The 26107-nt window shown below is 33.8% G+C and overlaps 1 protein-coding gene across 1 annotated transcript in view; it reads left to right on the top strand.

Moving 5' to 3' along the window:
* KCNH7 (potassium voltage-gated channel subfamily H member 7) overlaps positions 1-26107 on the top strand; it is a 210917-nt gene that overhangs the window by 144841 nt on the left and 39969 nt on the right. Inside the window, exons 6-9 of the mRNA XM_052674603.1 lie at positions 299-319; positions 824-847; positions 4655-4869; positions 23213-23638. Of these exons, the coding sequence (XP_052530563.1) occupies positions 299-319; positions 824-847; positions 4655-4869; positions 23213-23638 (686 nt within the window). The remainder of the gene's footprint in view (positions 1-298; positions 320-823; positions 848-4654; positions 4870-23212; positions 23639-26107) is intronic.

The raw sequence follows: 26107 nt of genomic DNA, 5'->3' as shown, positions 1-26107 counted from the left end.
TTGTGGGTTAGATCTTTGGATTTCCAAACCAGCATAGGACTTGTGGGGAAACAATGTTGTTGTTTTGCTGTTAATGCAAGTTAGAGCCAATCCTACTCATTTTTGCAGCTCCTGCTGATCAATTCCAAACTGTTGTACAAGCTGTTCTTTGCCAAAGGGACTTCATCCTGCCCAAAACTTTACGTAATGCAATCATTTTAATTCCAGCCACATATATTTGGAAGCAATGTTTTCTGATGTAGATTTTAGTTGTCTTTTTTTCTCTCTTTTTCTTTGCTTTTATTATGCTGAAAACCAGACAATGGTCGCAATGTCAAAGGTAAAGTATCCGTCTAGACTATATGTTCCAGTGTCTCCACAGCCACACTTTTTGGCATGTTACTTTGCCTGCCGTATGAAATGTTCAAAAGCAACATTCTCATGCTGGCCCCCCTAGAGCCAGAGCCATTACTGAAATTATTCATGTTAAACATGTAGTCATTCTCTTAACTATTGTCTCAAAGCACTAACTACCTATCCCTGGAAAAAGTGAAGGCATAGTTAAACGGTTATTGTACTTAAGTATCTGCTAATTCAAAGGTAAGGGAAGGGTAGTTCAGGTCGTTTAACTCATTACTGCTGTCTAAGCAGGCAAAACTTCTGTTGAAGCAACCAGGAGTTTTACCTGTGAAAGGATGTAAAAATCAGGCTGGGCCTCTAATTAACGATCTATTGTACTAAGGTGGCTACTTGTCAGTTAACTATCTCAAAAGTAAAAGAATTATTAATTAGGAGTCCTATGGAAATATCTTCACTTATTCCTATTTTGTTTCCTTAAAACTAGTTTCACGTTCCTGGATGGCAGGGGGTATGGTTTCAAGCTTCCTGTAGCATTAAAGTGTGCATGCATGCACTTCATTACCAGTTATATGTTTAAATAATACTTCATGCAGTTACAGAGTTGTTTCTATTCACCAGCACTGAGCTGTGTCTTTTATCAGCATTTTGAAAATCATCCATCTCTAAAAAACAATGATTAAATTGTTCGGTTATTTTAGCTATGTCTGAAAACCAGTTTGTGATTTCATGCATGATGCAAAAAGTGTGCGTACTTGGTAAAGTCTTCTCTTTAAACTGCATGCACTGCATGAGCAGTCATGGACTATGAAATCATTGCGTTTGCTTCATGTTACGTTGGTAAAGTCTTCGGGGGAAAAAATGCAGTCATTGTACTCTAAAACAACTTTCATAAGTCTATTTACTGCTTGTGAAATATGTTGACTTGACAGCTCAGAAAGTGAAATCCTTTGTTAATGCATTTCGTAAGCAGGGGCAATGTAATCCTACCATACAAATGGAGAGTTCACACTAAACCTTAAAGAATCCCCTTTATACAGTAGGCAGATGCATATTATTCTCCCTGCTTATTTAATTCTTTCCTGTTCTGCTGAAAGTGTCAATCAGGCTGCCAATTAGTGTCAACTGTGATTTGTAATGGACCTCCTTTTCTCCTTCCTGCTATGAGAATATAGGAAAAGTTCACTAGCTCTCAAGTAGCAGCCCACATTGTACTTAAGGGTTAATAAGGGGTTTTAATTAATTACCATTATCAATGATATAAGTATATTTCACCAATTTTTAATGCAAAAGAAGGTAGTTAAATTCTCATGTGCAATTAATTTAAATCTGATATCATATGCTAAGGCATGAATGTTACATAGAGGAGAGAGTAATTCCCTTTGGAACAGAAGCAATATAAGATTTAAATCCCAGAAAGTAAAACTTCAGTACAATTTAAGCTTCTGAAAAGTTACCATCAAAAAAAAAAATTCTTATCTATCTAATTGTGGATTTGGTTAAGCTCTCTTAGTTTTCTTTACCTTAGAGTTTCTTGAATATCAAGAATTCATCTGACGGATGGTCCCAACTAGATGTTCCACTCACGTTTAAGCCTACTCAATATTCAAATACTAATTGCTACAATTATGTAGAGAAGCAGAGCTGAAAAAAAAAAAAAAAAAATGCAGTCTATCCCTGCACAGCACACACCAGCCAGATCAGCCCCTTTGCTAATTTCTAAAGTCACTGTGAGCCCCGCATCATTTTGAAGAACATGTTTAAATGAAAAAAGTAGATGGTGGAAAATATTTATTCAAGTCCTACCTGGGCTAAAAAGGTGTTCAAGCACAATATCCTATTTCCTTGATAGTGTCTTCAGTACCAGTGTTTCTAGCATAAAGATGGAAAGAAAGACTGATTTTGGTAATTTAGTGGTTAGGGTACTCACCCACAAGTCTTGTATCAAATCACTGGACCAAATACTGAAAGGTCTTTGAGAGCAGAAACACTGGGTTGAAGGGGAGCACCTTAACTACTGGGCACATGCCCTCCCTTGTGAGCTTGAATATCTTTCTGCACAGTGGTGCTGCCATAAAGTAGTTTATCGAGAAACTCTCTAAGACTCAAGTTGGAGTCTTAGAAAGTTGGCATTCTTTAATACCAGCACTGGATGCATGGGGGATCGTCTCCTCCTATCATGAATGCTTTGCACAAAGAAGTCTTCAGTTTATATGTGTTCAGAGGTCTTCCTGGAGGTAAATGCATATTCTAAATTAAGACTTGTGGAGCTCTCCTTATTGACACAAAGTCTCAAGAACCTCCCTTATCTATTCAATGCAAAGACTCAGACCCTTCCCACTATCTAAACAAACTGCAAGGTTTTCCATTTAGGATCTTAGCAAGCTGCAACTTGGATAAGTAACACAAATTGAGGTGGAATAGGGGAGGTTTTTTTCCTCTGGTTTACGTGAACATATGGTTTGTATGAATTCGGGAAGCAAAAATCACATATATGAATTCTTGTAAGCTAACAAAGCAAATGAAAAGTTTGCTTCTTCGGAAGTCATTCTAAACCAAGTAGAGGAGAGACAATCTTCACCTAAAGAATTTGACAGGCAACTAATGACAACAAAAAGAAAAAGAAAAAAAAAAGAAAGCCCTACTTTGATGTTGAAAAGATAAAGCATAAATGTATAAGCATAAAAGATAGAAGTATTGACCATCACAAAACAGCTTTGGGCTCTGAGTCCCAAGTAAAATCTTGAGAGATCAAGTTATAGAATTCAGCAGCACCTAAATTTACCCCCATCATGCTCCAGGCAGCTGTTTGCTTTGAATTTACTCATTCACATTTTGCAAATACAGCCCATCCCCTGTTTACTCAGGCTTGTCATATAGCCTTATTCTGTCTTACAGGCTGGTTATGAATTGTAACACTAGTTCTTGTTTTCCTCCAAGGAATTAAAAAGAAAAGTAAAAGATAAACCACCAAATTCTGCTCATTGTTAGTAACACTATTAGGACACAGTAAGATTTTCATGCAGATATGAAAAAAGCCCTTAAATCCCACATTTTATTTTAGTGACAGCAAGATCAGGACTTCTAGTTAAATACACAACTGCTTGTTGTTGTCTATACATCTGTAGATTTCTCTTTTCCAGTCTTATTCTCGAAATCAAACTTCTCTTCTATTGAATATTTTTGGTTTCTAGACCAAATCTATCATAACAGTGCAAAATAATTTTACTGATCAGTCATACTGTTTACTTGTAGAAACAGTTAAGTCCAATATTTAAAAGAATAATTATGATGGATATGTACCTCATGAGGTGTGATACTTCAAACTTTCTATTTAACATGACGTATTAAAGTAATGCAGGATGATTGTGTATTAAATACTCAATTAATATTCTGCATGTGGTTGTCCCTATTATTTTCAATATTTTTTTTGTACATGACAGCTAAGCCAACACATTTTGTGAGTTTGTTACTCTTCAAAATTAGTCTTTAAAGACAATGTTAGACATAAGTTAATATTAAATTGATTAAATACACAATCCAGTCCATTTTTCGGTTTGCCAGAAGGCATTTTTGAACGAACTAACTAGTTACTAACTAACAGGTATGATAACAGAGCCTTTACTCAGTTCAGACACTAATAGAATTGTATGTCCTATTTCTGCTTTTATAAACAATATGAGAACATAGTATTTATACTCAGCCAGAATAACTGTAGAATTCTTGAAATACTTGAAAACAAGTAAGCATAGACCTGGTATGCCTTTTGTATTCCACAGACTTTGTAAAGAATATTGGAGGCTTTAAGTAAAGGAAACCATATACTTACATCCAATAACAAAATGGATTCTGATTAGTGGTAAAATTATTAAGATGTGGATAATTTTACTAATAGCAAGTAGCTACTTCTAATATATCCATTTAAACATTAATGAGTCTATGGGAACTGCTGAGTCATGGCCTGAACTTCTGACTGATCACCTGAGGCCAGCAATGAGTCAGCCACAGGAGCACAGGTGAAGGCAATTCACCTGTGCTACTGGAAGGGGTGGAGACTGGCTCCACCTCTCCTAGACCCATTTAAGAGCTGGCTACTGGGGTGAAGGGTCTTTTCTGGAGATCCACTCTGCTGGAGTATTGTAAGTAAGCCCAGGATATGGGTAAGCTTTCTTTCTGTTTTCTTTTTGTTATCATAGTCTGTTTTGCCTAACTCTCTTGTTTATTTTGGAATTATGACATCTTAACATTCATTAATTGTACAATGTTAACTTACTTTAGTGTATTTCTTAAAGACTAAGTAAGTTATCTGATTTTTTAGGGCCTTTCAATCATATCAAATCAAGTCTGTTGGGATCCACATCGGATTCAAATCTCAACAAGTACAGCACAATCAACAGAATTCCTCAACTCACTCTGAACTTTTCAGATATCAAAAATGAAAAAAAATCTTCATCTTCTCCATCTTCGGAGAAAGCAATTATTGCACCTAAGGTGAAAGATCGAACGCACAATGTAACAGAGAAGGTTACCCAGGTAAGGTACTAGTCATTATTTGAGTTAATTTTCAGTTTTACAAAGTTGATTACAGGTGTTTTAGGTCTCTCTACCTTTTTCACAAATAGTTTGGATTTCCTTGGAAGGTTTGACTTACTTCGTCTGCAATTTATTTTCTCAAGGTAGTTTACAGTGTTTGATGATTCTGCTTAAAATCTGCTAAAAAAGATATTATGCTCTGAATAGAATAAACAATTCAAAGGTTTTAGCTATCTAGTTTTCAACTGGGAATAGCTGTGCTAAGTATCAGGTGTCCCAAGGAAGTCTATTAATTTCTGTGATTCATGCTAGCAAAAACTATTGGTTTAATTCTTCTTTCTTAATTTTGTGGATCATTGATTAGTGTAAGATGCAATATGATAACAAATTTTGTCTGTGCTACTGATGTGCATATCATAGTTTTGTCTTGTAATTTCTGCATCTGGTCTTTGTTTTTTAATAATAATGTAATATAATAATATAATAATGTATATTTAATACATATAGTATAACAATAAATATTATGTATTGTAAATATTATACAATATATTATAAAAATATATACAATATAATAATAATGCTTTTTCCTGTGGGCAGCTTTTCCATATGAGTACATCAAAAAGGTTAACAAAATGAGAGCAGGTACCTTATGTCATCCTTGGGAATGAGGTACACAACCAAATATGAAAACAATTCAAGATAATGTTGTTTGATGAACATTTAATTTAGCAAGATAGGCTTGTGCTGATGCATATCAATAGGTAAGTTTAAAGTCTAGCATACTGAGTGCCATTTCTACACCTGCTTCTTGTGCAGAAGGTTAGAATTCATGATCACAATACACAACTGGAAAGATTTTACATTTCTAAGTCAGTGTTTCTTGAGCAGGGATATCTCAGTGTGCTAGCTCACACATGCAAAGAAAGGGATTGCATATGATCCTAATAAGAAACGTGAGACGGATGAGGAGTTCTTTTCTGCCTTTTTGTCCTTGTCTGTTAGTGAGGATAAGGGTCAGTATACAGTTTTTTGTGTGTGCAAACAACATGAATACTGTTTACGCATATATGTACACTGTGCATTTTACAGGTATGTTTATTAAGGAAACTGCAGTATGAAACCACAGTCTCAAATGATCTCATTAAAGTATAATATTCACATAAATACATTATATTGTGATTGGCTGTCCTGGACCTACAGAAACAAACTCTGTGGAATCTAGTGTTCAGTTGTTAGTTTGTGCAAAGTTCTTCATAGTAAAGCAGTATACTATTCACCATTTTATGAATTTTTCAATCTGTTAGCTTTCTGAGGTACAGAGGAAAACATACATGTACTACTGTTCATTTCCAGATAATAGTTTGCAGGATTAAACTTTTATTCTTTAGGCAAACAAAGGAGCCAATAGTTATATCAGTATATTTGTTTATTAATTAAAATATTACAATTATATTTAGTGTCTATTAGGTACAGACTTCCTTGGAAAACCTAATTCAACTTTGCCTCATGGAGTCAAATTCCAGAGGTTTATATTGCATGAATATCACAGTTACTGATGTCCTCTGATATGCCCAATGGGTAGAACATTCTGGGGATATAACAGAAGATCTGGAACAGTTCTGTGTGAGCTAGGCTCCAAATTTCATCACTTGTTAATAAGCTGTTAGGACATAGGCAAAAGATACAAGGGATGGATATTTGATTGAATACCTAAATTTCAACCAAATCTTTAGAGGCTTGATCATAAGTGATTTTAAGCAAATTGTTGAAGACCATAGAGGGACTTCCAGCTCTTTATTCACTCCATGGCTGAAATATTATCTTCCAAAATTTCTTGTTGCTACATCTGTGAAAGATAGTTTTGCCTTATACATTTTAAGGAACATTTCTACAGATCACTTTGCTAGAATCTAGAAGAAGGAAGTAATAAACTCCAGCACAGTAGGTAGCAAAGAGCTAGAGGAGAAAATAAATGATGAGAATGAGCATATTTCTTCAGCCTAAGAGACATACAGCACTCTCTGAAGGTAACAGTCTTCAGCTAAACTGAGATTCAATTTTACATTTGTACTGTATGAAGATTAGCAAGGACAGTGGCCTCAGTGGTGATGGGATGGTGGCTGGACTAGATGATCTTAAAGATCTTTTCCAACTTCAATGATTCTATGACAGGCTACCAGTATGGAAGGTCCTTTAAAAAATGGTGAGATGCAACATTCTTTATCCAGAAGTCTCTGTAAGCACAGGGTCATCCCTTGAGAGTCCATCCACTCACAGACTGAAGAAGGTTAGAGATGCTTTATATTAGAATACAGGTAGAAATTCCATCTGAAAAATTTTGCCTAAAATATCTTTCAACTTACTACTAACCTGCCTTCCCCAAACCAGACTGCATATTCTCTACATTGCTTCTATGCCTGATAGTTTCTTCTACTCCCTGTGACAGATACAAAAATGAATGTATTGTACACCCTCCTAGAGAAACAGAGATAGAAGCTCTATCAGTTTTATCTTGAGATCAGTTAGTGCCTAAAATGTAATTGGATTTTTATCTTTCATATATTTTGTCTGTGATAGCCAGCGTGAACCAACAACCGTTGTACTTTCTCCACTGATTAGTTGTGAAAGGTTTAATCTCTTCCAGATCCATTTTGATATGTTTTTAATTATTCATTGCAGTTATACATAGAAATCTCTTCAAAGATAATATGGCAAAAAGTCAAATTACTTTACAAAGACTAATTTTTAAAAGTTATGTAAGCATGAGTCAAGCTTTATTGGTTATTTCAAAATTCTGACTGGATGATTTGTGCCATACTGTCAAGTTTATATCTAATAGTGAAACTGTTATGGGGAAAAAATCTGTTTATTCTCAAAACAATGTCATATTGTTAAGTTTATATTATAAAAATTCCAATTCATCTAAAACTTCCAGGAACACTGATAAGTACATTTAAAATTAAATTTGATTTCCACTATGTATCATGTTGGCACAGTCATCTGATATGTAAATCTGTGAAGCAGCATCAGAAATCCACAGAGGACATTGTGACCAATTGAATCTATAGGTCAGTATTGGGGGGGGGGGGGAAGCAAATGACTGTAAAATGGCCATGCTAAGTTAAAAGGTCAACTTTAATCAGAGCAGGGAGATTTTAAAATAGTCTTCCAATAGAAGTTACAGCAGGAATTCCAAATATCTTTAGACAGAGCTTGAGAAATGTAGTAAAGGAATAGATAACATGATGTGCTTTTCTGTGATTGCAGAACTGAGTGACATGGAACTGCATGTCTAGTCACATATGCCACCATTCCATGCTGTTTTTCACCCTCTTCTTTCCTCAGCTTTGCAGGGAAATTCATTCTTGCTGCTGTAACCTGACATTTTTACTACTGTGATTTCTTTCACTGTCTACAATTAAAATACAAACATATGCACACTGGTACCACATAGATGTATCACTGAGCCTCATGGTTGTATCACTGCGCTCTGGATTCTCTGTAACATCTCAGTAATAGCAAACCAAGTCTCAGTATCTTACGATTCAAAAATGAGTTTCCTTTCCAGAGATAACTGGAATTATTTATTTCAATAAGTAAGTGTTGGAATGTATTATTTCAATCATATTCACAATTTAGAGAAGGAATTTAAGTAGAAAAGGTAGCCAAGAAGGAGCAGATAGCATGCAGCTGCTTGCACAAGAAACAGTAATGGTGGTCATTCTGTTTAGCGGGATGGATACATTTTGACAAAGCATTTAAGGAGGAGACATGGTTTAGCAAGTGAGATTTTATTGTAATAAATTAGGACCAGAAAAAAAAAAAATTAGAAAAGACTTTCAAAAGGAACTGAAGCTGTGAGATAGTGGTTGATCTTGACTTAAAAATAGATGGAGAAAATGAGATTTCATTGTAGAATTGCTTAATAATTAAATAAAATTCTCTATATCATACATTTTAAGTAATGTGATAAGTAAATCTAATTGAAAAGAGCTAGGTTGTAAATTCTATTGTCAGGACCCTTCAAATTTTACTACTTATGAGGAGTATTCAGGATGTTATATAGACATTAAGACTGAGGCACCATATAGCTAGCAGTAACATTTCTGTCACATACTTCACTGCAAGCCATATAGTAACTGCAGTTTTAATCTCTTCATAATGTCTAGAATGTCCTTTGGTTTAGCTGAGTAAAACTCCCTGCGTAATGCACAGAACCATCATTGCTGCATAACATTGACTTATATGAATAGCTCAGCAATAGCTTCCACATAGCCATTGTTGAATAATTGGCTTTATGTCTCAGTGTAGATATCTGTCACTAAAATTAGTTACATTTCCCTTCCACTTTACTGAAAACTTTTTTCGATGTTTCACATTAGAATTTCCAGAAATGCTAAGCTAGGCTATCTTCTAGAACTCTTTTTTCATGACTCACTTCTTGATGGTCTGTTCAGGCAGGCAATCCAATTTCTGAACTTTTTTGCACTGACAGGTTTAGATTGGGTCCTGACAGTGATCGCTAGAAAGAGACAAGTCTTCCCAGAGGCACAGAAAATAGACTTTTTATTGAAGAAATCAGTGGGGCAAAAAAAAAAAAAAAAAATTGACATCTATGTCTTAATATTTTTGATGAGTTTGTAAAGGAGACTCTTGCCTCTAAATTATAGCATGGAGAGAACCAACAGTAAGCAATTTTAGCTTGTTTTTTAAACTTTAAGTTCTATTACTCATTCAGTTCATGCTGATATGTGGCTCCAAAGTTGAGAAATCTGTTGTGAATGGACTGAGAATGGCATGAAGATTGTTAGTCCGTATCCATAATTCTTCTCAGAGAATAAAGAATTCCTGAATATCCACATACCAACAGTGGCAACAAGCAATTTACAGTTAAAAACCATGTAAATTACAGATCCTTTAATTGTGTTATTTAAGCAAGACTGTTTTGTGGCCCCTGATCATTAATGCTAAGACAGACTATTGGTACTCAGAAGTTAAGCAGTCTGTTCTGGTTGAAAGTATACCAATATATATCTATTTTTTATGATTTGACACAATAACTGAGTTATAGGAAAGTAGAGCCATAATCTTCAAACTTTTGTAGATACCATTTTTCAAAACCATCCTCCCACCTGATATATATTCCTCCTAATTTTTTACATGGTTGATCCAAATGATTTGTACCTTAATTAGATACACAGTTGACTGTAAGACTGTTCTGATTTGCAGACATGCTGGATGCTCACAGCTTTTCTTAAAGTGGAGCTCTCAGTATATGGTGGATCACACAAGAAGAGATGGACCTTGTAGTTTTAGAATAAATTGTCATTTAGAAGGCATAGCTGAAAAAAAAAAAATCAGAATGTTACTGTGATGACAAAATCAACATACCCCGGTGTGGTGTAGTAATTCATATCTATCAAAGATGTCACCAAACTTCAAGAATAAACTCTTTTGTATTAGAACAAGAAGTTATACATAGTGCATAGAAACAGAAAATAAAGCCCTCGTTTTGATCAATTTTAGAAAAAATTAGAAAACATTTTACACAATTTAGAAAACTAGAAAACATTTTTATTGAAGCAACTGCTATTGAATTAAGTAAAAAATGGCCAAGCTAATTACAGATTTACAGCAATTGTGAATGATAATACATTCTTTGAAGGTGATTGTTTCCACTAAAGCCCCATGTACTACCTGAATAGGCTAAGACATCAAAACCAATAGTGTTTTGAGAAGATTTCACAACATATCGTGGAAAAGGAGCAGTCAGAAAGCCCAGCTGCTTTGAAGTATGTAACCTGGAATCATCCTTAATTAGTCCTAGTCATTCCCCTAAGATCTACCCTTCTGAGAAAGGGAGTGCCTGATTTTGCTGTCAAGAAAAGGTATTCAGTATCTTTATGAATTAATAATTTCAAGTAATCAGTATTTTGTATGAGCTCTTTGTTGTTTGGCCTTGAGCCAAATACTAGGAGATCTGTTCTGTGATGCTAATGTGGAATGGGTTATATGTTTTTTGTTTTTATAAATAGTGATTTTTTTTTTTTTTTCAAGATCAATATTCTTCTTTCTGATGCTTGTGTATGAGAGAAAATAGGTACAGGTTTTCAGACTGTACTGCAGTTGATTCTGAATAGAATGAGTGTGTGGAGGTATGTAAGAACTAAGTAAATAAGACTGAAAAACAAGATGTAGACAGAATTTTGGCAAACCTCATTTCTCCAGAGCAGAGAAACATTCCATGATGTATTGACCTTGGAAATTTTTAAACTTGGCAACTTAATCCATGAAAACCAAGAGTTTTGGCACCCATTATGAACTGCAAGAAGTCAGGCCTCTGCTTATCCTCTGACAAGACCCAATGAGATCCAGCAAAGTGGTAGAGTCCTCTGATCCACTTGGCATGCATTGCCTGAAATATGCTTTTAAGTATGCAGTTACTGCTGCTATAAAACAGCTATGAAACAAGTCAGTCTTTTACATAACCTTAGAACTGTACAAAAACGTAGTGTGGAAGAGACCTCTAGAGGCCATCCAAACCAGCCTCCTACAAGAAACAGAAATAACTTCAATTGGGCCAGAGATAAGTGGTTACTATATTGACTCAACTCAGGAAACGCTTTCTATGTTTAGGCTGAATAAGCATATATTTTCCCAGAGAAAATCACCGAGTGATAGACAGCAATAGCAACTGATGTGTGGAAAGAGGGAGGAAAGAAGGCAGAAAACTGTGGATTTCATGGACCAGAAAAAGCTGGCATTTTACAAGGAACACTGCTTGTGTAGCTAATGTTTAGAGGCAGTCCTGAGTTGTATTTCCAGATAATTTTGCCTGTTAAAAAAAATCTTAGACTGTTAAAATTCTTAGAAATAATCTTGAGCACTGGGATCTCAGACTCAGGACTCTGAGTGCTCTAACCTTAAACAGCCTTGGGTTCTCAACTCTTTTCTGGTGCCAGAAACCTCACAAATGCAGCTAACAATTTCATACCATTTTTTTGCTAGCGACATATTTCCCTTTTAGTGTAATACTGGTTCAAAGACGAACTGAAATATTGGTAGATAATTTGAAAGATAACATTCAAGGAAACAGTTATGTTCCCACACGTGACTGACAAAAGAAACTGATGAATAAACTGAACATTCTGGCAATTTGCAGATAGGTGATGATAAATCTGGTGATAATTACAGGGCAGTTATCTTCTACTGCTGAAACCATGTGATCTTAAGCATATAAGGGAAAAACAGTAGAAAGGGTGTTCTTCTTTTGTCTCCAGTATGAGAGAAGAGTATGGATTGGTTGGTGTTCATGTGTTGAAATCTGTGGAAAACAGTGTCTGTTTAGGGTTTGTTAGTGCTTGGAGTTTTTATCTTTAGATTAGAAAGAGTAAGAAAAAATAAATACCATTCAGCCCAATCAGCACAATGTGTGTGATGAATTCTCAATGACCTCAAAATAAATAAGGTCATGCTTCTCATCTGTAATCTGTCATATGCTAAAACTTGGATAATGCTTTCAGCTTGTCACTGGTAACAGAACCAATAGAGAAAGTGGATACCTATAACAGTTCAGAAATAATGCTTTTTAAAAAAAGTGAGGAACACTCTTTAAATTATCTTTAAATATTAATAAAGTCAGAGCAAAGGAAAATCTGCAACCATGTGTATAAATAAGAAAAATGAAGGTCATAGGGTTCCAAATATTTTATGAAAGTGTGCTGATTAAGTAGCATGCTAATCAGTGTGATCATATGCAGTTGCAATGCATTTACTGAGCTTTATGAATGATATAGGTGATGCTAAGAAATGAAATTAGTGAAGATTTTACTCACTAATATAAAATCTATCTAGAGATATAAATCTCTAGATGACTTTTAGTAAAAGTGCCTTAATCAGGCCATCTACACTTTGTGTGGAACTGTACTGTACTAAAAAATACAAATGTAAGTGAAGCTGATTTTATGAATGTCTAGTTAATATTCATAGTGTTTAGAAAACATGCAGTTTTTTCTTCACAATACCAGCATAGACTTGAATTAGAGTTGTCTTTTTCTGAAAAGCTAAATAAATCCTGCACTGAAACACATGGTAAAATTCTCTTTAAGGTGATTTGTGTATTTTCAAGTATAAACTTTTATTCAAAAAATGTATATTTTACACTAATGCAGTGTCTTTTCAAATATCAAAATTAAAGTAACAACTTTTTATTTAATAACTTGGAAACTGGCATGAACAGATATATACATCTCCATGCATAGCCTGTTTGAAATACTTCTAATAGTAAATGGGAAACACAGCTTTTCACAGCTTTGCATTTTCTTCTAATCTAAGTATCCATCTTCTTTGAATATATTTCCCTTTCTAAATGAATTCTATTAATTATGAAGAAACCTACTTTCCTTTGAAACAAAAGAGCTACTGCATGTCACAGTCTTACATTTGTACCATTTTGTTCTGTTCAGAAAAGTTTAGTTTTATTGGGTTTGTAGGTGGGATAACAATGAAAGATTATAACTGAAGGAAATACCTTTTGCTGCAGCTTAGTCTCTAATGATGTTAGTTGCTGGGCTTGGAATTGAGCAAGAAATCAGTGCCTGGGGCTCGTGGTCATCTTGTAGAACTCGCTAGAGGCCAGCTAACTTGTTTTGACAAATTTTGTTAGAATAACATGCTGACTGCAGCTTCCTTCCAGATTTTCAAGCAAAGCTTAAAATACAAGTCACATAAAGGGTGATTATTTTCAGATAAGCTATGTTTTTTTCTTTTTTATGTGTATGGTACTGAGCAAGCTAAGGAAACTGAAAAAGTGAGTGATCCATTCTGCAGTATAAACACTGTGGTAAATTTGACAATGCATCTGGAAAACAAAAAATATTGGGAACAGTCAATCTTACAGCCAGGCTCCAAGACATTTTTTTATTCCAGTTTATACTTTAAACCATACATGTGATAACCTACAGTACCAAAAAGATTCCAGTATGTCCTTGGTTAAATCTTATGCTCTCCCAAACATGAGCTTAATTTAGCATTATGTAAATGGGGTAGTTGTAGTTACTTTTGAATCTCTGGTGTCATCCTAACACAATAGTTTTGTTAGAGCAGCAGAATGTATCCTCCTCCTAGTGTGTCATTCCATATTTCCTAAAACCAAAACATATTTTTATATTGGAAAAGCAAAAAAAAAAAAAAAAAAAAAAAAGTCTAACCTAACATCCAGCTACTGGTGGAGGAAAGGCATGTTTATCTGAGAGGTTCTTCATGGCTTTTTTCTGTGACTGCTCTGCCACTTTCACTGTATAATCAGTATGAATTAAATGGATTGGTCTAGAAATTGGGGTTGTTCTTTTATGGGTTGGTTTTGCTACCAAGATAGGATTTGTATGGTCGCATTCAATTTCTCATGGCCAGCTACATTTTGGTAGGGAATTTCTTGACAAAATTTGGTATAGATAATGTAGTAAAAACTAGAAATGTTGTGAAAATTGAGACTTGGGCAGAATGGTAAGACAAAATATCTTCTTAAAATGAGTGATGCTGGCATTTGTTCATTCATCATAAATACCAGAGAGTCATGAGGGAGAAAGACTGAATTTCTGAATGAAGCTTTTCCCAAGCCACCAGTTCAGTTTCAGTTGAAGTCAACTTTTTAACCTTTTGACTTTTTAAACAGTAGAAGATCTAATTACTAAATGCGAATTTTCTAGAAACTGAAGTTTGCTTATTTTTTGATTGTGGACTGAATAATTTAGCATAAAAACAAAGATTAAATTTAAATATGCATCTAAGAATAGAGATCTTTTCTCCCTTTATACTCTGATTCTAAATGTTATGTTAACTAATACTGGGATCACAGAACAAAAGTAGAGCTTGTACCTGCTTCATCTTTATTACATGCACTTCAGATATTCTCTTACAGCATTTGTGCTCTTTTTTAACTGAATTGAAATGTTTGGCAACTATATAAAGGTACATTTTTTTTCCGAAATGTATTAAGAGAGACGATAAAGCACAGGCACAAAATCTGCTTTGTTTCAATGTCATACCATGAGCTAACAGGAGAAAATATATTTTAGGTGTCTAAAAATCACAGTAATTTAAGCCTTTTTAAAATATGAGCCCTAATGTTTACTTGTTCAGACATATAAATGCTTGTTCACAACTTGCTGGATATTTTGCCAAAAGAGCAATGAACAGCTCACAGACTCTTTAGCATTTTGAAGTGGTGTATTTTCTATCTTCTGTAATAATACTACTTCACTTCTTGGAGAATTCATGAAGAGCCTTACACAACTTTTAATACATATTCAGGCATCAATGTTTGTAAAAAAATAGCTGCCAATAACTCCTTTTCTAATCTGCAAATCACGATTATTTAAGTATCAGTAAAGCATACTCAAAATCTACATATTTCTGTGTTGCACTGATGATGCACTACCCACCCGGTAATTGAATACCAAGTGGCAGGAAGAGCCTCTGAAGTTTAGTATCTTAAAGCCATTTCTTAATTTCTCATGGAAAATAATGGATAGAAAATGAACTATAAAAATACTTCCTCTCTTTTAATATCTATATTTATGAGAAAATGAATGATAAGTTAAAGGTAGTGACTTTTCTAAATTATTATATATGTTCAAGTTCAATGAAGTAGTTTTTTTTTTGTCAGCAACATCTACAAGTATATTAATTCCATCAAACACTCAGTACTCCCAAGATGTCCCAGTTCTCTCAAATTTCCAGTAGGTTTTGAAAGTACTTATTCAGGAAGAATGCTACCTTGTCAAATGGAGACTAACTGGAACACATTTTGCGGGGAATCTTTGTGAATCTTTAAGAGTCAGAACAGTTTGGAGATTCTCTTCACATAATAGTCAACTTACTTGATAATGACATGGCCTCTCTCTTTGTGTTGCATTGCTGTATCAGCTGAGATCTCAGACCTGCAATTATATTCTAGGGATGTCAGTCTTTGTGGATACCAGTACATCTCTATAAAATAAGCACCAGTGAGGACCTGGCAGTTTTCCAGTACAGTTGCTGTAATCGCAAGGCACCAATCCAGTTGCTGTACACAGCTAAGTCATGTCAGTAGTGGATACATACATTGCATGGATGTGGGCTTCAGGCATGGGATCAGATCTTAAATTTGATCTGTTTTATCACGTGTTTTAGATGACATGCCATAAAATATTATTTTAAAATCATAATACCATGCTCATAAGTATAATGAAATATATTTTAATGACAGTCTTATGTAGAAAATGTGAAAAGCAAAGAAAGCTGTATAGAGAGATCATTTCATACTTCTAAAAACTGTAAAATACAATTTTTGATACACAAAGATGTTGTGAAAGCTTTTCTGTAGTTCCTGCGCATGTATGTATCAACTCCCCTTTATAATTATGCATCCTGATCTATATATTTGTTTCATTCTTTAAAAACATCTTAAAAATCTTCCAAATTTAGCTCAAATGCAAGTGGTTATTGCAATGTCATTGACATTTAACCTTTGAATCATTGGCGAAGAACCATGTAAAACCATTTTGGCATTCTATTACTTGTTCAATGTTGTTTCCTGAAAGCATTCTTAGCAAGGATTGGAAAAGCACTTCCTGCTTGGAGGAATTCATCTATCGAAATATATATATTTTGAAGTAGACTTCCATTTGATAAGGCTTGCAGCTACAGCTGCATATGTTGCAAACATAAAAGTGCTGGAAAAATTAGAGGAATTAGAGAACCAGAAGGCAGGTGCAGGCAGCGAATTCCTATGTAGGCAGAAAATATTCACCTACACTTGTAATTGGAAATGTTATAAATATGTAACTGAACTAAACTACCTAAGGCAGACAGAACAATTTAATTGGTGAAAATTGAATGCTGAAAGCAACAGTATTATACTCACAGGTGCTCAAGAGCTGTCTATGATGATGTCAGTTGCTATTCTTTTTTAATTTTCCAAAATCAAAATAGCAATCTTATGATAATTAGAATTATAATTCAGTTAAAATTTTTCCTTTTCTTAAATTTTAACAATAATAAACAGTATGAAATTTCAACTTCTCTGAAATTGCTTGGAATTTATTATGAAAATTTCTAACACCAGATCAGATAGATTCCAAGGACCATCAAAACTTACCCGTTTTTCCTTCTTTCCTATTATCTCATTATCTCTGAAACTGCAAATCCAGCCACATATTGATTTACTGAATATCCAAAAAACTTTTCAGAAAAAGTCTGCCTTTTGTTAACTCGAAAGGCTTAATTTAGTAGCATTTAAAAACAATCTGACTTCTGAAACAAAATGTCTCAAAACTTAAATAAGCTTTGAGTTTTTTCAGACATTAATTTGGCACTTCAATGCCTACCTAAAATTACGCTTACTCTTGCAGAATATGTGGGTGTAGTCTAAAAACAAAACAAAACTATTGTGCTATTTCTAACGGCAAAAAAAGAAAAATTACCAACATTGAGTCCATTGTTTAGGAAGATTTATTACTTCTTGTAACTGAAGTTCTCAAATGGGAATCATAGGGCAAGAAAGGACAACCCGTATTTTCACAGTGCACCAGATATTGCTTAACAAAAGCTTAACTTTAAAAATATGAGGCCATTAAACATTCTATGATAATACCTCACAGGTGTGCTTCAAACTGTCTCATAGAGAATGGTAAATATCAACATTATATCCTAAGTACCATGCTATAAGATTTTAAAACATTTAAAAGAGACAAGTTCACTTAAATTTAAGTTCCATTAAAACGGGAAGAAAATTAACATTTCCCATTATCAGTGTTTCTTGATTAAGATGTTCTTTAATAGATATCCTTGAAGAATATACTAAAATGTCTTTTAATACGGATGTGGGAAAGTAGAATATAAAGCTGGATTTCACTTCAAATGAAAAGCTCTTCAAATTTATTTCAGTAATGTCTTATTAGTTGTTCATGTCAGCATCAAGGGAGACAATCATTCAGAAAACTGAAATATGAAAGACTGTAAGAATCTTGTGGGGAATTAGATGATGCCTGTCATCAGCAAGCACATGTTGATTTAGTTTCCCTTTACTCAATAATGCTTGTGTAACATTTATTTTTAGGTCTTTTTAGATTCAAAGATCTCTTCATGATGTCCAATTTGTAGAAATCTCATGATAATATTATGAATAGGGAAGAAAAGAGTAAAGATGTCCTTGCTAGTTATAGCTTAGTAGCTTCAGTAGAACCGTTACACAAGAGAACTGAGAGCCAGCTGAGGTTACATTAAAAGAAGAGAGTTCCACAAACCTGATAAAATATCCAATGTGTAATCATATCCTCTTCTGGAGCTGAAATAATACTGATTTATTTTTCGAACTGTAATGTCATTCAAATTTAAGGTTTATGGTCATGATAAAAGTGTTTTTTTATTGGGGCTTTATTGGCTTTGTTTTTATATGCTCCATTATTTTTTCTTATTTCTTTGTTTTGTTTTCCAATTTTCTGGAAAATGAGTTTGTGTAAAGTGTGCTCATATAAACATGAGCTCAAAGCTATATGTTAAAGGAAGGGATTGTACTTAAGGTTGGAGTTTTTGGATTACAGTGGTAACATTCATTTTGCACCATGAACTGCATCAGAGCAAACAGGAAGAGTAGCTTTACTTGAACTTAGGAGATGCTACTAAATTTTATAGTCGCAAACCACTGAAAATATTGTTTAATCCAAACAGATTTCCATTTTCTGTGAAATTACTTATAGGACATTGAGATTTATTTGATCAAATAACCTGTAGGAGCCTTCTATAACAATAAGAAAAATATTAATTTTTTTATGATACCTCTTTATTTGTTCTTTAAGAAAGAGTGTTCTATATTCCATTACTGCAGTTATCTTGTTACACTCAGTGAGTGTGTTATTTTGGCTTTCTATTTCAACCTTGAATTGCTGTGTTTGGATTAGAAGATCTGAAAAGTCCCAAATTTTTCTTAGTTCTTTCCCTTATTTTTAAGTAGCAAAGATAGTGCAAATAATAGAATTATTTTGGTTCTATTATCAGGTTTTTTACATTTTTGTGTAAACGTTACATGTTGGCTATGCCAAGATATAAGATATTTTATATCTTTAATATGCTTCCTACAGTGGAGAATTTTGAAGTGGCTTCAGTTTTTTTGTAGAATAATAATATTAAAATCTCACCATACTTGAACTTAACATTTGATAGATTTGCTACAGATTCCCTGATTTAAAGATGCAGGAACATTGTCCATTCTTTGGTCAGAGCTGTATGCCTCACAATGGACTGAGTTCAGTGAGTTATTGGCAAAATACATATATATATTCATTTTATATTGTGTTTCCTAGAAATAAACTATTTTAACATTTTATTTCATATCAGTGTCGACTGATACTATCTTCCATAGTTTCACGAATGGTATTTTATCAGAGGGATAAATATTAAAAATATTAAAGTTTTCAAGTAATGTAGGACTGTGAAGTTAAAATAAGAGGTGCTATATAAAATATAACCTTGTTAGTGAAGTTTCACTTTATCTGTGGCAAAAGTAATAGTAACATAACAGTATCTAGTACTGAATAGATCTACATAATGTTAAATATGTAAATTTAACAGTTCATTTCAGACATAATTTGTCCTTAGACATAGGAAATTATCTTTCTGAAAAGCTATAGGAAATTATCTTTCTGAAAAGCTAATATATTAAGCTTTGTGCTTATCAACGTTCCACATATATCTCTGTATACCTCTATTTTATAACTTCCATTTTCTTGTATTTTTGTTCCCTTGTGTATCTTTTATTTTGTTACCTGGAAACATTTCCCCCCTCTGATCATATTTTCCAGATGTGTATTAGCTCTATGATGAGAGGTTTTACCTAGTCTGCAGATGTGCTCTGTATTGCTTGTGCAATGTACATTGTGCAAGTGTACTGCAATCATGTCTCTGCTGTCAGTTTGGAAATGCACAGCACAAAAATACTGTGATTTCTTAACGAAAGTGCTAAAGGTCCAATGCTTTCTGAATAAAATTCATATAGCTTCTGGCCTATGCTGTCAAATTATGCCCACAGAGTTCAGTTTGTCTTGAAAGCATCAGGCATCCTTCCTGGTTTCCACATGCATGGGCTTTATGTAGTGCTACAGTTGTTTGAAAAGTCATATGATAACACTTCATTATGCTTCCTCACGGGTGATGCTTTGATACCTAGGAAACCACACTGCATTTCTGCAGAATGGTTTGACAGAAGCATTTTTTTATTTATATTTATATTATTTATTATTATTTATTACTTCTGTTATGATTTATTAAATCTGTATTATGTGCCTTTATTTAGTTTCTAGTTCTTTGGTTTTTACTGTCAGTATTTGCATTCTTTAAGTTCAGATTGGAAGTGTCTCAGAAGACAATTCTCTTCTGTGTGATACAGAGCAATGCTGACTTCTCTCTGTCTCTTGACACAGTGCTGTTTGCATAATGCATAATAAAAAAAAAAAATGTTTCATACAGAAAATAAAAATAAACTGAGCAATTAGGTTGTAATATCAAAGTTAAAAAGAGGGAAGAACAAATTTGTGCAAATTAATATTAAAAATAAAAAGAATAAGCTAAATTTAGAAGAATTATAAATCATTGCCGCTACATAATAACTTATGTAAATGATTTATGCTGATTATCTCTTTCAAGATGTTTTCAGTTTAGTAGATAAATATTCTCTCCACTGTCAGAAGTCAGAGAGGCTAAATGTCAACTTGCCTAACATCATTCAGAAAGTCAGTGGCAGAGACTAGACTATAATTCTCACATCATCTAATATTTTGCCTAATGTTTTACCTGCGTATTCTCTTTTATTAGGAAATTAAAAAGAGAAAAATCAAGTATTTCCCTGAGAAGTGTGAAATATTCTTGCTTCACATGATACTGCAGAGCCTGTAACAAGGCTTCCCTGCACAAAGCAGTTATTGACAGTGTGCTGTACTGCAATTGACCCATTTTGGCTCCTTGATACTTCATCAAGAATGACTATACAAAACAGGGTCTTTTGAACACAATGTAGTGCAAGATCAATGTAGATTGGCTAACACCAGTATCCAGTGCTCGCAAGGATGTCACACAAAAGCAAAATGACAAATTCATCTCATGTTCAGTCAGAAAATGACAAGAAACCCAGTAATATCTTCTCTTTTTCGTGTGTGTAACTGAGTTTTTTGTTTGAGAAAGTTCCATCTTTTCTCTCAATCCAGTAAATAAGTCATTACATAATGAGTGTTTGTATTTACTTTCCATTGCATGTAAGTAAGCAATGTAGAAACAAAGTTCTACACCGCATTATGAACATGAAATTCACAACCATCATTTAGCCTCTTCTGTTGTGTCTAAGAAACCATAATGGAAAAGTTGGATCAGTTTCTGTTGTGATCACTATTATATTTCTGTTCCCTCTTTTTGCCTGCTTTTTTTTAAATGTGCTCCATTTTTCTATTTACCTCAATCTAAACCAGTCTAGAAATATAACTTGAATGAGAATAGGAGCCAAGTTTCTGGAGAGTAAGTTCAATGTACGTTATACAGTGCTTTGAAATGAAGCTAACTAGCTAGAATTTTCAAACTACAAGAGAAATAAACTTTATTGCTCTTCTCTAGTTTGTTTCCTTTGTGATTTGAAAACCCAGCAGGAGGACACATATCAATTTTATAACTAACTTGCTACATATAGGGTGGTGGTATGTAAAAGTATTAAAAGTATTAAGTCTGCTTATGAGATTAAGCAATACCTCCTTTTCAGGTAGGTGTCTGCCAGTGTGTTTAATGTGTAGAAAAAAGAAAAACAAAACACCGCTACATAAGTGCAAGTTCTAGTTACAAGATTAAAAAAAAAAAAAGAGTAATCTCTACCATCACTTCAGCATGGTACTTAATGTCTTCTTGAAGATACTGTATAATCTTTTGAATGGCTTAATCATTTCTTTGTTTACAGCTAAAATGAGAAGAGTTATTAACCCTGGCATTCTCACAACATTTTCAGGGTAGAACTTCACTGAATAAGTGCCACTGGGATTGCTAAGGATGGGATCTAAGGTTTATAAAACACTTGCTATTGGAAAGCTAAATAGAATGTGCTGACCCTTATAATTTTACAAGATTATGTTCAAGGAGCATGAAATTCCTCAATCTTGTGCAAATTGAAGTCTCTAATCCCAAGCTACTTACTGCTAAACAAAAGCAGAAAGTGTTGCTGACACTGCATTTCTCCTTCTAGTCATAATTTCACTTCAGCATTTTGATTCATTTTTGTTACTTTTGAAAGGTCTGATTTTTGTAAACATCATTTTTAATTAGCTGGGGGAGAAGAAATAAGTAGAAGTAACTGGTGAAAAATGGGCATATAATTTCTTGAATTATCACTTACTCAAATGCATAGTAACTGAAGGTTGTCACTGTCAAATGTTTGCTCATTGGTCTGTGTAAAATTAAGTGGTGATTTGAGTCCCATAGGATTAGGATAGTTCTTTCAGCACAGAAAGCAATAATTAGCATCATTGCTGACAGTTTGTGTAAGTAGGCCAAGCACTGAGTAGAGGAAAAACAAACAAAAAAAACCCACAACCTCATAGCTTACCTTCTTAAAGGTTTTATTTCTACATGTCAGACTTCAGTCAGACTGGAGTAGTAGCCAAAGGAAATTTGTTTTATCTTGTGCCCACTCTGTGCTTGTTTTTTCCAACAAAGCAAGCATTTCAACTTCAAGAGCCAGTAAATCAAGCAATCTGTACAAACATAATTTCCAAATAAAATTGCAATCCAACTTAGAAAACAAATAACAACAGATAACAAATCTACAAACAGATAACAAATCTGCAAAGGGATGATAAAAAGCTTTCGACATTGATGATGAAAGTTGAAGTGAAGCAAAAGGCAATACTTCTGTGGAATACCTTTACATTTCTAGCTGTCCTATAACTATAGACTGAATAAGAATGTCCATGCATGAAAGTGGAGATAGCTCAAGGATGCTCATAGATCTTTAACTTCAATTTGTTTGCTAATAATTTTGTAATGAGTGTGGGCTCTTTTGGAGTGAATTTAAGCCAACGATAATAGGCTTGCTTTGGGAGAAAACACTACACCACAGCAAGAAAAGTGTGTTACTGGCCGTGAACATGGTCATGGTGAATAAAGGAATTTGATGGCATCTTTAATTATGCAGATTTTAGATTTTATGGCCCAGGTATAGCACTTAGTGGGTGATGCAGGGAATAAGAATCAACCTACTGTGTAAAATTGTCAATTAATTTATTGGGTGTGGTAGATGTTATGAATTATTGACAAGGTATATTTCTTATTCTAGGTTCTGTCCTTAGGGGCTGATGTTCTACCGGAGTATAAACTCCAAACACCTCGAATCAACAAGTTTACAATATTGCACTATAGTCCTTTTAAAGCTGTCTGGGACTGGCTTATTTTGTTGCTGGTAATATACACCGCCATATTCACCCCTTATTCTGCTGCCTTCCTTCTGAATGATAGTGAGGAACGGAAGAGAAGAGAGTGCGGATATTCTTGCAGCCCACTGAATGTTGTAGACTTAATTGTGGATATTATGTTTATCATTGACATTCTAATCAACTTCAGAACAACATATGTAAACCAGAATGAAGAAGTGGTAAGTGACCCAGCAAAAATAGCAATTCACTACTTCAAAGGCTGGTTCCTAATTGACATGGTTGCTGCAATACCTTTTGACCTGCTGATTTTTGGCTCTGGCTCTGAAGAGGTAAGCTTTAGTAAATGAGAAATCTTAAATCTGAAGTTTTGACTTAACTACTATGATCTGTATATCCAAAAATATGTTTACTAATCACTTAGTAAGCTTTTTAGTAGTTCCTTCTTTTAAACTAAAGATAAAATTAAATCATTCTTAGTAAAGTAGTTCAGAATATTATCTGTGTCAAGGAACGTTGTCCTGTCAATGTATTTCATTCACAGGAGAAAAAGTTGAATAATTCAACTAATGTTTTTCAATTAATCCATATTTGGTATTACCACTACAAATAATGAAATAAATATAATGTATGAAGGATTTGTTGTAATGCTTTTATTTTAGAATTTCTGCTCCTTTGATTCGGTTCTTGCTTTGTAAAAACTATCCATAAAGAATCTAAATGTTGTGTTGGTATTAACACAGTAAAATGAATGATCTCTATTCAAAATCTTTAGATCAGATGTCTAGTTTGTGTAAAACAGATCAGATGAAGTGTAAACTATGTGAAGTACTATGAAGTGTTATTTGATAACAATTTACAAAAACTTCAGGTGGTTGTTTATTTTACCAAGAACATGGACTACCAAAAGAAGATTTGGGGTGAATCTTGCCAGATGACACTCTAACAGACTGGCAGTCTCATGTGGCTAATGACTTCATTCAATCTGTAGAATGAGTTAATAAAGTGCTCAATATATGCATCTGAAAATTGCCCAAAGGTGCACGTAAAGCATACGTTGCATTCTGGTAGCCTGACCTAATTCTGCCTTCTTCCAAAGAATTTTTATTTAATTTAAGAAGATCTAAAGTTGTAACATATATTTTGATGAAAACTGAACTGACGGGTAGAGAGTTGTGTTTATTTCTTATTGTGATGTATAGAATACAGGGAAAAAAACAACAGCAAACCCAGCAAAATATGACTGTCTCTTTTCAAAGAGCAGACATCCATTTCTTAAAGAAACAGTTTTGCACATTACTGATATAAGGGAGAAAAATGTTTATTGAGCATGTATACACTTCATTAACTGAGGAAAGTTAAACCACTGAATTAATCAGCAATCTTATCATGAAATTTGCATTCCTCTATGTCATGATATAGATAAGTCAAAAACTTTTTAATTTTTAAATTCATTTTTATTAAAACCATTTGAAACAATAAGTATTTTTATATCTGCCTCAGAAGTTTGAACTGAATTCTGAACATGCACTATCTATCCTCACAAGTGACATTTGAACCTACATATTTTAAGAGTCAGTGCAAAACAACTAGTGCATACATGGAAGTACATAGAGTCCTGTGAGATCTTTAAATCCTACAAAAAATCAGAAGTGCGATGAATATTAGTTGTGCTTTTTTTCATTTTCTCAAAATTTTTAAAATGAAAGAGTTTTCTTGTACTTCTGAATAAAATGATCTAATTCAGCAGACATGGAAATTAAATAATAACAGTCCAATCAATAGTGATATTCCTACTGATTTAAACATGAGCATACACATTCAAGGTAAAATTGCTCTCCAGAGTAATCTGGAGATACATAGTGTAATAGCATGCAGTGGAAATAAATTTTGTTAAACGAATGCAGTAAGAGGAAAAAGTAATAAAAAAAAACAACAGAGAATGCATTAATAATTCTCTTACCAGTAGAGAACTTTTCTGTACATATGAGACTAAAATGCTCAGAGATTCAAGAGAAACTTTGTTCACCTTTTGCTTTTACTATGAGTGGTAGATCTCAGTCTTTCAGGATTTTTTTTTCTGCAGTTTTGATGACATGCACACATAAAAGACAAATATTTTGACAGTATTTGGACCATATCATTCCCTTGCAAGAACAGTCGTCGTCTTCTGATCACTAAGTACTCATTGCAGCCAAAAATTATGTTCAGTGAAGAGAAATGTGGAACAACATCAATTACAATGGGGACAAATTCCAAAACTCAGTGAAGGAGTGCTCATTGGATTTCACCCTGAGCATCATTCTCTACACCTCCCTTGTTACAGAAATCTTTAGCAATACAGTGCTAAATGCTGAAGTTTAAATGGACAGTTTTTAACATAAGATAAAATCAAAGGTTAATTGCAAATAAGTGCATTCCTGCAAATCAGTACACAAACATCAAAACGTGGAATCTGGGATATAAATTATTGGACCATGTAATGAGTTTTTCCATATTACAGTGGTAAGTAATAAGTAATTGAACAGTTATCAGGAAAAAGTTTGTTTACCTAACCAGTAATACAGACGTTCATAATACAGACATTATGAACAGTTAATCATGCCATAATGAATTCTCTCTTTTATTCATGATATTGAACATGCCAGTCACTTTTGCTAAGCTGCTACATACTGTAGTTTTCCTTCCTATACTGCTAATTGTAACATTTCCACAGTAATCCCTTTTGAGAGTTTAGTGAGAGGAAGAAAATGTGAAACTGTTAGAATGAAGCCTTTTTCATTTAATAGATTTTTTTCAGT

This window comes from Tympanuchus pallidicinctus, unplaced genomic scaffold (genome assembly GCF_026119805.1).
Source record: "Tympanuchus pallidicinctus isolate F22 unplaced genomic scaffold, pur_lepc_1.0 scaffold15, whole genome shotgun sequence".
In the NCBI taxonomy this organism is placed as follows: Eukaryota; Metazoa; Chordata; class Aves; order Galliformes; family Phasianidae; genus Tympanuchus; species Tympanuchus pallidicinctus.
The sequence above is the reverse complement of the archived record's forward strand: the minus strand, read 5'-3'. Positions and strand labels throughout refer to the sequence as shown.